The sequence below is a fragment of the Leptonotus elevatus genome, chromosome 9 (assembly GCF_054856555.1).
Source record: "Leptonotus elevatus isolate MCC_2025b chromosome 9, RoL_Lele_1.0, whole genome shotgun sequence".
Taxonomy (NCBI): Eukaryota; Metazoa; Chordata; class Actinopteri; order Syngnathiformes; family Syngnathidae; genus Leptonotus; species Leptonotus elevatus.
The window spans coordinates 22,104,267-22,119,535 of record NC_141247.1 but is presented as its reverse complement, the minus strand read 5'-3'; the positions used below and the strand labels follow the sequence as shown (position 1 = coordinate 22,119,535).

The 15,269-nt window shown below is 41.0% G+C and overlaps 1 protein-coding gene across 4 annotated transcripts in view; it reads right to left on the bottom strand.

Moving 5' to 3' along the window:
- The window catches only part of ldb2a (LIM domain binding 2a), a 68,419-nt gene that overhangs the window by 27,874 nt on the left and 25,276 nt on the right, over nucleotides 1-15,269 (bottom strand). For all 4 annotated transcript variants that reach the window (XM_086085091.1, XM_086085092.1, XM_086085089.1 and 1 more), the window contains exon 3: nucleotides 2,655-2,827. In XM_086085091.1, coding sequence (XP_085941217.1) covers nucleotides 2,655-2,827 — 173 coding nt within the window. The remainder of the gene's footprint in view (nucleotides 1-2,654; nucleotides 2,828-15,269) is intronic.

Sequence of the window (15,269 nt, the reverse complement as noted above, 5' to 3'; positions counted from 1 at the left end):
TACGTGTAATTAGAAGTTAGGTTTGTACAAACTAGCATGAAGTTATGAGAAAATGTATTACATACGGTTCTGTGTGCTAATCTGGCTAGAACTGGTGAGGTTTTCTTTGAAGTAACATAAATGTATATTTTCCACCAATTAAAACTTTGCATAAAAGCCTACGTAAAAAGAAAAGAAAAAAGTTGCACTTCACAATGAAAGATACAATTGTATTTTGTTTGTCCAAGATATACATTTTAAAAAATATATTTCAAGTTAACCTCAAAATTATGTTTTTATTTAGCAAATTCTTAACACTGTATTGTTATTACATTATTATTACTCATTTATTACAAAAACAAACAATGCATGATCACACTGTTGTTATTACAATTTTTTTTTTACAAATTTATTAGTAGCATTATTACATTCTTAACACTGTATTGTTATTGCATTATTATTACACATTTATGACAAAAACAAACAAAGCCACTGTTATGAACATACCCCCCAAAAATTCAAGAACAAAATAAGACTGTGTGAATCCCAATAAAACTCAAAATGTGCTCGCGCCATTAATGTGGAATTGTGGGCGAGAGACATTCAAAGAAAGAGACAGACAGCGAGAACGAGCGAGAGAAAGAGGGAGAGAGGGAGAGGGTGGAGGAGAGAGCGAGATGGGAGCTGGGGATGATTTCTCTAGGGATGAAGGATGCATGTGTGTGCGTGCGTGTGTGTGCGTGTGCTTGCGTGTGCGTGTGTGTGTGTCGAGGGTGCGCAGAGGAGGGGTGTAGGGGAGGGGGATGAGAGGGAGAACGGTGGAGGAGAATGAGCGAGCGAGCAAGGCAGGGGGATGAGAAGGGGGGGGGATGTTGAGGTAGGGTTGGCGGGGTGCGTTTGGTGTGTGTGTGTGTGTGTGTGGGGGGGGGGGGGGTTGGTTGAGGGAAAAGCGAGGCGAAGCAGAGCTGATTGAGATTCGGGCCTCCGGAGCTGCGAGGCTCAGCGGCGCTGCTGGGAGCTGAGGGAGAACACGCTGGCTTATTGGAATTCTTCTTTTCTTTTTTCTTTTTCCTAATAAATTAATTATTCTCATCCAATTTAGAGTCAGATGAAAAGAGCGAGAGAATGACGGCGGGCAGAAAAATGTAGCTTTGTGTTGACCGGGCCGGCAGCGCTTGGCTCCTATCTGAATGGTAATGTTATGTATTGTGTTATTTATCATTAGAGCACGCCTTTGAAATTTGCTGCGTCGATAATATTCGCAGGCCAAAACGAAAAAGCATTTTGAGGGCTACTCCAAAACGTGGATTGTTCATCTGTGTAAGAAAGCCCAGATTTCTTACACATTTGCCATGTCGATTATGGGTCGAACCACAAAAAAAGTTTTAAGAACCCGTGTCTGAAAACGACAGGAAGTGTGGAGTGGACATTTTAGACTCATTTTGCTCATTACTGGGATCTCTCAAAGAAAGGCTTGTCCCTGAGATTTTTATTTTTTATTTTTTATTTTTGCAGTTGCTACTAAATAAAAGCAGTTTCACTTGTGACCTGATGTGAAACTGGCTCGTCTTGTCTATCATGAGTAGACCCACCAAAAAGTCTCAAGAAGGAGACACGGGAAATCTGCTATTCCGTGAAACTCTGATGCGCAACACCCCATTTTTGAAAATGTAGCTCCTAAAGACAGTTTCACTGAGAAACATTGAGTTTGGTTGACATCTTTAGTAGATTAGACCCACAAAAATGTCTAAAAAAATCTACACCCCCAAAAAACCCCACAGAGAGACTGCTGAATTTTTAGGGTCATTTTGAAACTCGGATTTATATATTATTTTGAAAATTCATTCCCCGAAGCCAATTTCACCTAGCAATGTGAAACGTAGCAATATTTATCATGAGTAGATCCACGAAAAAAAGTCTCAAGAACCTATGTCTGAAAAGACAGAGAAAGTCAGCCATTTTGGTTCGAAGCAGCTTTTTTAGGGTCATTCGGAATCCCTTTGATATGTAACACTGAAATTTTGGAAAATTCAGCTCTAGCAATCAGTTTCACTTAGCAACCTGGAATTTGGTAGGAATATCTATCGTGAGTAGGCCCACAAAAAAGTCTCAAGAACCCATGACTGAAAAGACACAGAAAGTCAGTCATTTTGGTTCGAAGCGGGCTTTTTAGGGTCATTTTGAAACCCTGATATATAAGGTCACAATTTTAGAAACCAGGAAACTAATACAGTACCTCCACAAATTTTAACATTTAGCCCCTGAAATTACTTTCATTTGGCAACATGACATTTGGTAGGCATGTTCATCAATGGAAATGTTCCATTTTGTTTGAAAGCAAGCATTTCCAGGGCTGCTACCAAAGCAAATTCTAATTATTGTGTAACATCTGAATCGAACAAGAAAAAATAAATAATTGAAGCGCAATGCAATTTTGCCCCTGGGAAAATATTATTTCCATCATGAATCAAAATTGAATGGATGAATAATATGGAGCAAAGTGAAACAGAGGAAACAAAAAAAACAACACACAGCATTGACGTTTCAACTTAAAGATGCAACCTGTTGTATGATTCCAACTTGATCTTTCACGCCCTCGCTATATCGTCAACTTTTGAAATGCGGATTTTCAGCTCTCGCGCACACATGACGTGATGGACAGGTGTGCACTTTACCTTGGTGAACATGGGCTTGCCGTGTTGGGTGACCATGGTGCACTGGTCGCAGTCCAACGTGATGCAGGAGTTGTGGAAGGACTCCTTGGAGTGCTTGAGGATGTAGTGCAGCTCGCTGACGCCGCCCTCGAACACCGTGCTGAAATAGCGTGGGATCAGCGTCCGGCCAATCGCTGCGGCACAGAAGGGCACAGAGGACGAGGAGAGAGCTGGTCAGTCAGATACAGAACGTTCGCATGATAACAGTTAAAATGAAATGGATTTTACACCATGTCCTGTAATTAGATATACCCTTTCAAATGGGAACGTGTAAAATGCTAAGAGTTTGCATGCTAGCATACCGCAAAGCTAAAAGTAAAGGCAGATGAATAGAAAACGAATCATACCGAGTGGTAGTAAAATCCTTTCAAATGAGAATGTATAAAATGATAGCATGCTAATAAGTTGGTATGCTAAACTGGGTAGATATAGAAAATGCAGTAACAGCTCGTATGCTAATCGTATAGCTAATGTGGACCCATTGTGTTAATTCAATACTATGCTAGGACATGGTGAGAATAACAAGAAAATAGTCAGTATGCTAACTTATAGCAAGGCAGCTACTTAAATACGAAATTGTGTGTAAGCAGAAGCACAGGAATTGTGAATAATTAAAAAAACAACAACAACATGCTAACACTTGGTATGCTAATGTTAATTCAATAATATGCTAGGACATGGTAAGAATAACAAGAAATGAGTTGAGGAGCTTCAAATAGACAAAAGTAGTGCTTGGCTGCCATCTTGCAGCAACTTGGCGACAAGAACTAGGTTGAAATGAGTTGAGGACCTTCATTTAGACAAAATAACTCCTTTGACGCTATCTTGTAGCATCCTGGTGCCAAGCAACTCTGTTGGAATAAGTTGACGAGCTTTATATGGACAAAAGAAGTGCTTTGCCACCATCCTGTGGCATCTTGATGCCATGGAATTGCATTAAAGTGAGTTGAGGAGTTTCATTTTGACAAAAGTAGTGCTTTTCTGCTATCTTGTGACATCTATAGGCAATGGGTTAATCACTGTATAGAAATCTCTGACTTTGAAAGCAAAGTCTGTAGTCAGGTACTCGTCACAATGGATACAATGCTAACATGCTAACAGTTGCTATGCTAAAGTGACATCACATTCAAATCAGTAAGACTCCAGCTCCATTGTTACTGATGGGAAATAGTGTGTGTGGGTGTGTGTGCGTGTGCATAGCCATGACTGGCATGTTTTTCCAACTCAATACAGTCAGGCATGGCTAAATAACACATACAGTGTTTGGCATCGTGAGCAGCAATTGGACCCCTCACTCGTCCACCCCACCCCACCCTCTCTCTCTCTCTCTCTCTCTCTCACTCTCTCCCTCACTCGGCCCGCACTGCAAAACAAAGTACGTCTCGCAATGGAGCTGACTGCTAATGAGCAAGAGCTCCGAGGGGGGGTGGCATGAGGAGGGTGAGGGGGGTGGGGGGGGATGAAAGATGGAGAGAGGGAGCGGTAGAAGGAGGGAAGATGAAAAAAATAAGGGTTGTCAGCGAGCGAGGGAGGGAGGGATGGGGGAGTGGGAGGGAGAGAGAGAGAGAGAGAGAGAGAGCGGTGGCGAGGTGGAGCAAGGCCCAGAGTTTGTCTTGCCAAAAAAGGCGTCCCAATCAAAGCCAGCGTGAGTCGCCGGGGGTGACAGAGTGATAGATGGCGAGTAATGGCGGCCACGCTGGGATCGTTTCAAGCGTTGCCGTCGTCGCTCGGCTCCGCTCGGCGTTTTTTTATTTACACTCGAGCCGGCTCGACTGAAGAACGAGCAGCTTGGGGTCCCTCGTAAAAGCGTCAAGTCAGCTGACGTCCGTTCACGGACGCTTTTACACCTGAACGAACCATAAAATGTAGTACGTCACTTAACCTCAAGCTTTGATGCCATACTTGGCCAACGTCAATCCTTCCAAATTTAGTATCACCGACTCGTCTAAGACTGTGGTTCTCAAACTTTTGAGACCAAGTAGCCCCCCCCCCCCCCCCAAAGAACAGGCTTTTAAAGTGCCACTATAATGACTAACACATTGGAATACAGCAGCCAGTAGGTCTAAAATTAAAAAATTTAAAAAAAAGATGTAACTTTCCAAGAACAAAGCCCACATTTTACGCAATTTTTTTTCAAAAGTTGCAAAATTGTGGAAAAAACAACACTCTATTGTTTACAGTAATAAAGTCAAAATATTACAAGGGAAAAAAAATCCGAGACTACAAATACTACAAAAATAAGAAAGTAAACAAAATAAAAAATAATCCAAATAAGTCATTTAATTACATGAAAACATTTGTAACTTATGACTGAGATTTTTAAAAATATATTTTACAGCAATAAAGACAAAATGTAAAGCAAAACAATATATTAGGTACAGCCATGTTTTGTGCTGTTTTCAGTTTTTGCACGCCATATGGAAATCAAATGTTTTTACTGTGTGTTTTTATACAGCTCAAAAGTTTTGAGTGCAACTTTTCTTTAAAAAAATCTAAAACAACTTTTGGAACAAATTAATTGCACTTCCATTCATTTCAATTGGGAAGGATGATTTGGGATAAAAGTGTGGTAACGTAACAAATTAAACTTGTATCTCAAGGCACCACTGTTTATGATATTAATTAGATTGTTAGAGTACATCTCACTTTCTGTGTAGTCTTTCCCCTGGCTGGCTGGCTGGCTGGCTGGCTGGCTGGCTGGCGCGCCTTCAGAGATGCGCGATAGCTGGCACGGGCTCAGGAGGGAAGACAACGAGCGGCATATGCCTCTCAAGTAATGTGTATCCAAACATGCAATTTACAAATAATTAACGCCGTGTTAATTAGTCACATTAATTCACGCCACTTTGTCGAGATTGTTCCCCCCAACATGGCCGCCCCGCCCCCGTCCCCCCCCCCCACCCTACCCCACCACCGGCGGTGCCCAGGACTCCTGCCAGCAACGTCAGCCAGCCAGAAAAGACGTCAGGAGCCCTTTTTTGTTTGTGCTCCGAATAAAGAGGAGCCGCTGGCACACATAATCATAGACACGCACACACACATGAACACACAGTACACAAAAGCTGGTACATTCAGTGTGCATCTAAAAGTGTACGGCGGCAGCAAACACAAAATAAACTGAGGCAAGTTCCCCTGCCAACAAATACATATCATTTACAGAGGGCTCTATACACCTGAACATGTTTGCACAATTAAAACACATTCACTGCCATTGACAGTCCTAAGCCCGTCTGAAGTTAAGTAACTGAATACTACATATGGAAATACGGTACGCACGTGAGACAATTGGAACTCTTCAGGACAAGTTTGTCATTGGAGGATGACCAGAAATGGCTAAAAATGTAAGTTTTAAATCAAAATGGCACACAGTAAGTACTTCCTGTGTATTTTTTGGCTCAGCTTTTTTTTTTATTACTTTTTTGTGACTCTACTCATGACAGACGTTCCTGCCAAATTTTGTGCTGCTAAGTGAAACAGGCTTCCGGGGCTGAATTTTTGAATTTTTGTTTTTGATAACGGCAGACTTCCTGTGTATTTTAAGCAAGGCTTCTTGAGACATTTTTGTGACACTTCTCATGATAAACTGGCCCACCAAATTTCATGTTGTTTGGTCAAATTGGCTTCTGGAGCAAAATATTTTTTTTATTTGGTAGCAATCAAGTTTGTCATTGAACTTCAGGGAAAACGGTCTTAAATGTCCGCTTCAAACCACAATGTCGGACTTCCTGTGGATTTCCGGGCATGGCTTCTTGAGACTTTTTTGTGGCACTTCTTGTGATAAACTGGCCCACCAAATTTCATGTTGCTTAGTCAGACTGGCTTCTGGGGCAGAATTTTTGTAGTTGAGCAATCTGACAACATCTCGACAACAAGGTTGTCATTGAAGAACCCCTGGAATTGGGCTAAAATGTCTGCTTAAAATCAAAATGGCAGACTTCCTGTGTATTTTCGGGGATGGCTTTTTGAGACTTTTTTGTGGCTCTACTCGTGATCGACATGCCTGCCAAATTTCATGTTGCTTAGTCAAACTGGCTTCTGGGGCTGACTTTTTAAATTGGTAGCAATCTGACAAGTTTGTCATTGAACCTCAGGGAAAATGGTCTTAAATGTCCGCTTCAAACCACAATGGTGGACTTCCTGAGTATTTCCGGGCATGGCTTCTTGAGACTTTTTTGTGGCACTTCTCGTGATAAACTGGCTCACCAAATTTCAAGTTGCTCAGTGAAACTGGCTTCTGGGGCAGAATTTTGCAAATATCTCTAGGGCCATGACAAAAAAAAAATCACCAGGATGAAACAAACCCCTCCTCTGCAGTTGACTACTATTCACGTAAAAATTGAACAAAAACATTTGACCATTAATAACTCATATTGTGAGTGTTTCTGTGGTATTTCTTGTGGTACTGTGTAGGTGTCTTTGTAATTCTTCCTTTGTTTTGTTTTTTCACCATATATGGACATAAGCCAGCATGCGCAGTGCAAAGGCCACGGTTAACACTACACTATAATGCTTTGAGCTGCCCACACACACACACACACACACACACACATGCACACACACGCACACACGCATTTAGGTAGAGACACACATATCTATAGGATATAAAAGGATATATACATTTAGAGTCGTAATGATGCACAGAGGGAGTGGAAAAGCTGCTGGGCAAACAACAAGCACACCCACATGCATGGACAACATCAAACACCAAACTGTAAAACCCCATAATACACTAAATATAGTTTGCAGTTTACCTCATATGATTGATTTTCCACCAACATCTTACTGGTTGTTTTAATTATTCAGGACATATTTAATTTGTAACAATTGTGCCATCTCATATCATGAGGGAGTCGGTTCGAATTGGGCAGTTTTGAAGGATTTGGCACAAAAAGCAGCAATTGGGAATTCTTTAGGATTAGATGCCTAAATATTATTATTATTTTTTTAAATACAGTGCAATGTTATTATAAATGAGTATGAAAACTGCGGAAATATGCTAGTTAAAAATGGCAAATCTTGCAAGACACTCAAAGGTGGCTTTTTTTAAACATCAATTATATACAATTTCAACATAAATACTTTAATATCAATAAAAGACATTCATTTTGCTAAGCAGACACTAACCTACGTAAACAACATGTAGCAGACAGCATAATGGCTAATGACTAGCATCGACTTGTATAAGCAAACGCATTATAGGAGCAGCAACAGCAGAGTGGATCAAGCATCTTGCTGAGGTCTATTGATTTCCTTACAGTGTGCCGCGTTGTGTACAAACCTGCGCAACGTTCAACCTACAGCGCTGCCCCCTAATCAATATGCTAAGCTAAAAATACTATCGCAATCGATGATTAGCCTTCGGCGTTTGCCCGTGTTGATGATCGGCGAGACGAGAGAGGCACGGATGAAAACCGAACTGACATATTGATCGGCCCCGGCTCAATCGATGATCGAGCCGGGTTCCGTCGTCGCGCCTCGAATGGGAGGGAGGGTCCTAGCGTCATTAGCAAAATAATTAAGTCCGCTCAAGTTAAATGTTTGTCCTGTTGCTGCGCCAGCTGTTAAATTTGGCCTACCAGCCACATGAAATTAGGAAAATGAACAACTCTGCATTTAGAATCTCAAGTTCCTTTTTTAAGGAGCCCCGGAAACAGACAAAATGACTAATAAGGCAGCTTCAAACCCCCAAATTTTTTATTTGGCAATGATCGCACAAAATTTCCAGAAAGTTTGTCTTTTGAAAGACTCAAAGAAAAAGGCAAAATACGCCTAAAATGGTGGTTTGAAATCAAAATTGAAGACATCCTGCGTCTTTTCAGGAATGAGTTTTTGAGACTTTTTTGTGGGTCTACTCGTGATCAACATGGCTACTAAATTTCATGTGGCTAAATAAAACTGGCTTTGGGGGCTGAATTTTCAAACTTGCGGAGATACTAAGCGTTTCAAAATTACCCTAGCTTTAAATCAAATTGGCAGACTTCCTGTTTCTTTTCAGACATGACTTCTAGAGACTTTTTTGTGGGTCTAACTATGACGGACATGCCGACCAAATTTTATGTTGATCAGCAAAACTGGCTTGGCTGAATTTGCAAATGTGTGGGGTTATAAACGTAAACAGTTTCAAAACAAGCCTAAAACGGTGGCTTCAAATCAAAATGGCAGTCAAATGTGCATTTTCGGATATGACTTCCTGAGACTTTTTGGTGGGTCTTCCTATGATGGACATGCCTACCCAGTTTCATGTTGCTAAGTAAAGTCTGAGTTTTCAAATTTTGGGAGATAAGTAGTAAGAGTTTAAAAGTGACCCTAAAATGGCGACTTCAAATCAAAATGGCAGACTTCCTGTGCATTTTCGGATATGACTTACTGAGACTTTTTGGTGGGTCTTCCTATGATGGACATGCCTACCCAATTTCATGTTGCTAAGTAAAGTCTTAGTTTTCAAATTTTTGGAGATAAGTAGTAAGAGTTTAAAAGTGACCCTAAAATGGCGACTTCAAATCAAAATGGCAGACTTCCTGTGTCTTTTCAAACATGGCTTCTGGAGACTTTTTCGTGGGTCTACTCATGATAGACATGCCTACCAAATTTCAAATGGCTATGAAAAACTGTCTTTTAGGCTTTTCAAAATTTTGGTATGCGGAAGAAAACTTCAAATCGAGAGGAACACTAAAAACTAGTGGGTTCGTCCTCCTACACACACACGCACGCACACACACTCACGCAGTATATGCACCAGAATGTGGGAATCACTGCCCAGAACATGAAATATTCATGGTTTATAAAAGTTTAATTCCATCTCTAGTCGTCCTCTCTGCATACTTCCTGTCATCAAAGCTGGCGGTTTGTGTTTTTTGTCAGCTCAACAACTTTGCTGCTGCTGCTGCCTCCCAACATGCAAAAACAACAACAGATTGAATTCAACCAATCAGAAGGTCTCCCCGTGTACGTACAGTGGATTGTGATTTCCTTAACATTTAGTCAATCACCACCAAATCGATCTAAAATAAGAACATATTTTCCTTCTATGTTTTTGGTTTTTCCATCTCTCCAGGACGTTTTTTTTTTCCATCCAAGAATGTTTCCGTTAAAGCTTCAGAACGGTGAACAAAAAAAAGTCAATCTCATCTTGGAGTGGCGAGGAATTACTGCGTGGATCCAGGAATTATTCTGCAAATCCTTTACATAAGGAAGCAGTTTAATTGTGTCGAGCGTTCACAGGCTTGAGTGGGTCCTGCCAGATAAAAGGTGCCAACGGCCCTTGTCAAAATGTTGAGATGGGCAAACCGCTGACGGACAGACTGCTTAGCCAATCAGAAGCCTGAACATCTTGAGAGACATGATAAGAAATAAAGCAGCTGTCTTAGGGAGATAGAAGACACAAAAGTAAAGGTGACATTTTGCTGCATGCTTTGAATAGTGAAATGAAAAAAAAAATCCTAACCCTCACTCTGGACTAAAACCTTAATTTGAACATAAGCCTTAAAACTAAATGACTTGCGTATTTGATTTAGGAAAAAAAATGCATCAAATTGACTCCATAACTTCCATGAACAATCTAGGCAAAATTTAGCGCATCCCTGACATACAAAAATCCTAGAACAATCAACATTTATAATTTCAACAATATATTTCCATGAACTCATTTGCTCCCCAAAACGTATAAATGTGTTCCATTTTAAATATGACCACGATCCCAAAGACATATTTATACGTTTTTATGTATTTTTTTTATGCTAGAGCGCATACAGAAGGCTCTGACACCGCCTCAGAACTGAAGAGAATGCTTGAAGCAATGGTAGTTATTACACAAACGGCCAGCAGGTGGCAGTGTATTCCCCCCAAAAATTCAATGGACATCAATTATATGCAGATTTTCACGGTATTATTTATCCACTACTATTAATGTGTTATACGGCACCCTGGTAGCTGAAATGCACATACCAGAAGGAACAGCACAATATCCATTGAATTGAAGAAAAAAAAGGGAAGTCTTTTTTTTTTTATTACAGGTAATTATGTCATTATTGTATTATTTATTTTTTTAAAGACCAATATCAGAAGGTTTTGAGTGGATGAAGGTGAAGGTGCGCCGAGAAAGGTAGAAAAAAACATGAGGGTGAAATGACGATGGGGGTTCGGCTGGAGGACGGAGGATGGAGGTAAGGTAAAGTGAAGGGGGGGATGGGGGGTGTCCCCTCGAGGCCAGCCCTCATCCCCTCTTCCCCTCCATCCATAATTTAACTGTGTGTGTGTGTGTGGGGGGGGGGGGGTCTCCTGCACGAACCCCCAGGGAAACAAGGAGACATAGACGCCCCCCCGCTCCCCCACACACACACACACACATACCCCCATCCCTGATAAGCTAACAGCAGCACCACCCAAACACTGTAACAGCATGTATCACTTTCCCCATAAAAAAGACATTGCGAAGGACCTCTGTGGCCAGGCGTCCCCACGCTGCGTCGTTCGATACCGGCGACACACACGCGCACAAATCAACGACGCACACGCATTCCCGGGGAGTCGGAATCAATGGTAATGAGCGCTGCTCGTCTCTGTTTGGCCTCTGATAATCAAGCTCTAATCTGAAAGGGGCAATGATACCTGGTAAAGACGATGACACCTATTTAGGGGTGGGGTGGGGAGGCTCTTGTGTACGTGTGAGTGGGTGGGGAGGGGGGGCCGGGGGGGGCCAGTTCATTTACTTGATGAACTGCCGCCGTCTTCCCATGGATGCTAAAGCTAAATAAATAAATAAATAACCTCCAGCGTTTGCAGACAGGCCAGCTTGACATGGTCAACAGTGTGAGTCACCACGGTAACCACGGCAACGGAAGTCAACTTAACCTTCCAGGAAGTGACATTGGAAATACAAGAAACACACACACACACACACACACACACGCACATGCATGTGCACATGTTTTTCCTTTAAGAAATCCTAAACTTGACCTAACCGGACTAGGCCTCAAAACCCTAACTTTCAATCCTAACCCAGGTTTTAAATCCTGATGTGAAATCGGAATCACCTTACCTTAAAACTGGAACCCACCCTTGAAACCCTCATTTCAACTCTTATCCTTTGCTTGAAACCCTCACCCAAGTCAAAAATTGTAACTTGAAATCCTAACCCAGGCTTGAAACCCTAATTTATAAACCCCACAATTTAAGCCCTACTTAAAAACACACAGTCTGCCTTAAAACCGTAACTTCACATTCAAATTCTAACTCAGGTTTGAAACCCTAATTTGAAATCCAAACCCTTGTTTGAAACCCTACCCTGACTGAAAAAGCCTAATTTGAAATTGTACCTTAAAACCTTAACTTTGAACACTAACCCTTGTTTTAAACACTAAATTGAATACCCTAAACCACCCGTTTGAAGCCATAATTTCTAATCCTACCTTGAAACCTTGATTTTAAAACCTACCCCAGTCTTAGAACCCTAATCTGAAACCCTAACTCATACCCGAAATCCAAATTTGAAACCGCAACACTTGTTTGCTTAGAAACTGTTACCCTTGTTTTAAGAACACTGGTTCACGTTTGAAAACAGAATTTGTAACAATCCTAACTCATTCGAACCCCAAAACGTGTAAATACGTTTTTTAAATACTTTGTCCTTCACTCCCAAACACGTATTAATACTTTTTTTTAAAGTTTTTTTTTAATGCAAGATCATACAGAAGGCTTTGATGCAACTTCTGACATGAAGAGGTGGCTCAAAGCAATGGTAGTTATGACAAAAACGGCCAGCAGGTGGCAGCAGAGTACAAGACATCTTACAACAAACTCTTTTTTGCCAGCGTTTTCAACAGGAATGTGAATAATGATGAAACTTAGCGATATTCTAAAAACGGAAATGGATAGAATTATACTTTAATCTTTCTTTTGGTTGGTTTTATGTTTTTATAGCAATAGTACACAATAATCAAAATCCAGTAAAACAGCCGGGAGCGAAGGGCGGAGCGAATGATTTAATTTTCAACCCTGACCCTGTCTGGAAACCCTCATTTGAAACCAAACCCTACCTTGAAACCTTTCGAAGCCCCATTTGGCAAACCATTCCGTTTTGCATTTAAAACCTTGTTTCAAAATTCAAACCCAGGTTTGAAAGCCAAATTTCAGATCCTAACCCTAAATTGAAACCCATCTTAAAATTCTCATTTGACACCCTAATTGCCACCTGTTGCTTTAGCATGCAACAGCCTGCAAATGTCAATTTATTTTTCAACAATATATTTTTGGGAGAGAACAATGGCAAGTCTTAGACAAAAATAATGAAGCAAATAAAATAAAAGTAAAATAATAAGAAAACTAACTTTGTTTGCATGTGTTTGTGTTCAAGTTCCACATAAAGATTTAATGCCTTAAGTAAGGCCTGGCTTGGACCAGTGAGGCTGATGGGTCTCCTGCACACTGTATTATATATAAATATGGATTTTTCTTCCACGTGTCAATAACTCTGCGCGTGTGTGTGTTTGTTGTGTATCACGTCTTTCCTGCTTGTGTGTGTGTGTGTGTGTGTGTGTGTGAATCTTTTCTAGGTGAACGTGTTGCCGTATGTCCGTCCGTCCGTCGGTTTGGCAGATGAATCCGCGATTCATTATTAATCGGGCTCTCGTCTGCGTGCGCTCGCCTGGCTGACCTTCCGCCGGAGTCTTCCACTGTTAAAAGCTCAGCCGCTGCACTTTGCGCCTCACTTTTTCATGAGCGCCTTGTTTGTCGCGGGAAAAAGCACCCAGGCTAAATTACATCCATGCAAAAAAACTAAAACAAAACAAAAAAAAAAAGGCGAACAAAAACAAAATGGCAGATTTGTTCGGTAACGGAGCTGGCGGGACTGCCGGAGATTTCAAATGCAAACGTGGCGTCGTGTGTGTGCGTGCAGTCACACTTAATGGGAATTTTCTTATTTCCACCAAAGGGAAAGCATGGTGGGCTAGCGCAACATCAAGTTTGTCCTTTGGAGGATGTGCAATATACGTAATTTGTCTTATTTTTTGTAAAGTTAAAAATTAATGTTGTCTTGTCTTTTTGGAGCATGCGACATCAAGTTTGTCTTCTTTTGGGAAAGTGCTAAATACATTTTCTTTTCTTTTTGGGAAAGTGCAACATCAACAGTTTGTTTTCTTTTTGGAGCATGCAACATCAAGTTTGTCTTCTTTTTAGGAAAGTGCTAAATGAATTTTATTTTCTTTTTGAAAACTGCAACATCAATAGTTTGTCTTCTTTTTAGGAAAGTGCAACATCAAGTTTGTCCTTCTTTGGAGAATGTGCAATGTAGGTAATTTGTCTTCTTTTTTGTAAAGTTAAAAATGAATGTTGTCTTGTCTTTTTGGAGCATGCGACATCAAGTTTGTCTTATTTTGGGAAAGTGCTAAATAAATGTTCTTTTCTTTTTGGGAAAGTGCAACATCAACAGTTTGTTTTCTTTTTAGGAAAGTGCAACATCAAGTTTGTCCTTTGGAGAATGTCCAATATACGTATTTTGTCTTCTTTTTTGTAAAGTTAAAAGTGAATGTTGTCTTGTCTTTTTGGAGCATGCAACATCAAGTTTGTCTTCTTTTTAGGAAAGTGCTAAATGAATTTTCTTTTCTTTTTGAAAACTGCAACATCAATAGTTTGTCTTCTTTTTAGGAAAGTGCAACATCAAGTTTATCCTTCTTTGGAGAATGTGCAATATACGTAATTTGTCTTCTTGTTTGTAAAGTTAAAAATGAATGTGAATGAGCTGAATGCTAATAACTGAATGCTAGTTGGGGTAGGAACTGCTGTACTGTATAAACCATGACATAATCCTCAAAAGTTGAATTCCGTAACAATTCTTTCTGTCCTATTTCGTTGAATCCAAAAGAGTGCGCTTGATGATGGCGAATGATGCTCAAAGAAATGTGTTAAGTAAGGGCGCCATTGTTTCGCCACCCACCCTTTGCCTATACTCTGGACGTACATTGTAACAACTTATAGAACTTGTGATAAGAACAAAGTTGCCAAAGCGCGTTCACACTACTTTGACGCGTCGCTCGCCACTTTTCTCAGCTCCAGATGGCCGAGGAAAGTGTCGGCAGTGACGAGCAAAGAGGAGGAAGAGGAGGACGAAGGCTTTGGTAGGCGTGTAATTGATCCTTTTGCCGCTTTCTCTCCTTTCACGCACCAATTGACTGGGGAGATTCGTGCGGGTGACAAGCCTCCTCGCCGCGCGGCTCGCTTGTTTAATTGGCCGGAAAAGACGCCACGAGAGGCCGGGACGGACGCGGCGGAAACGAGCCACGTCATACGGCCGCGCAAGTCACTTTAAATTAGCCGTGCGTGTGCAAGTGTCAGACGTGGCACATTTCCAGCTAAGTCGCTCTCATTTTGAAATAAATAACACTAGGAACACGTCAGACAAACTTCTGCAAGTGCAAGAGATAAACTTTCCCTTATTAAGATTTCAGTCTAAAAAAATTACAGGAAATCTGCTGACATATTTAGCAGCTCATTCTAATTTTAATGAGGGTAGCCGCTTACGTTGTGTGTTGCCACACCAACAAGCGCGAAGACAATGCTGCGGTGGCACGCGGATCGCTG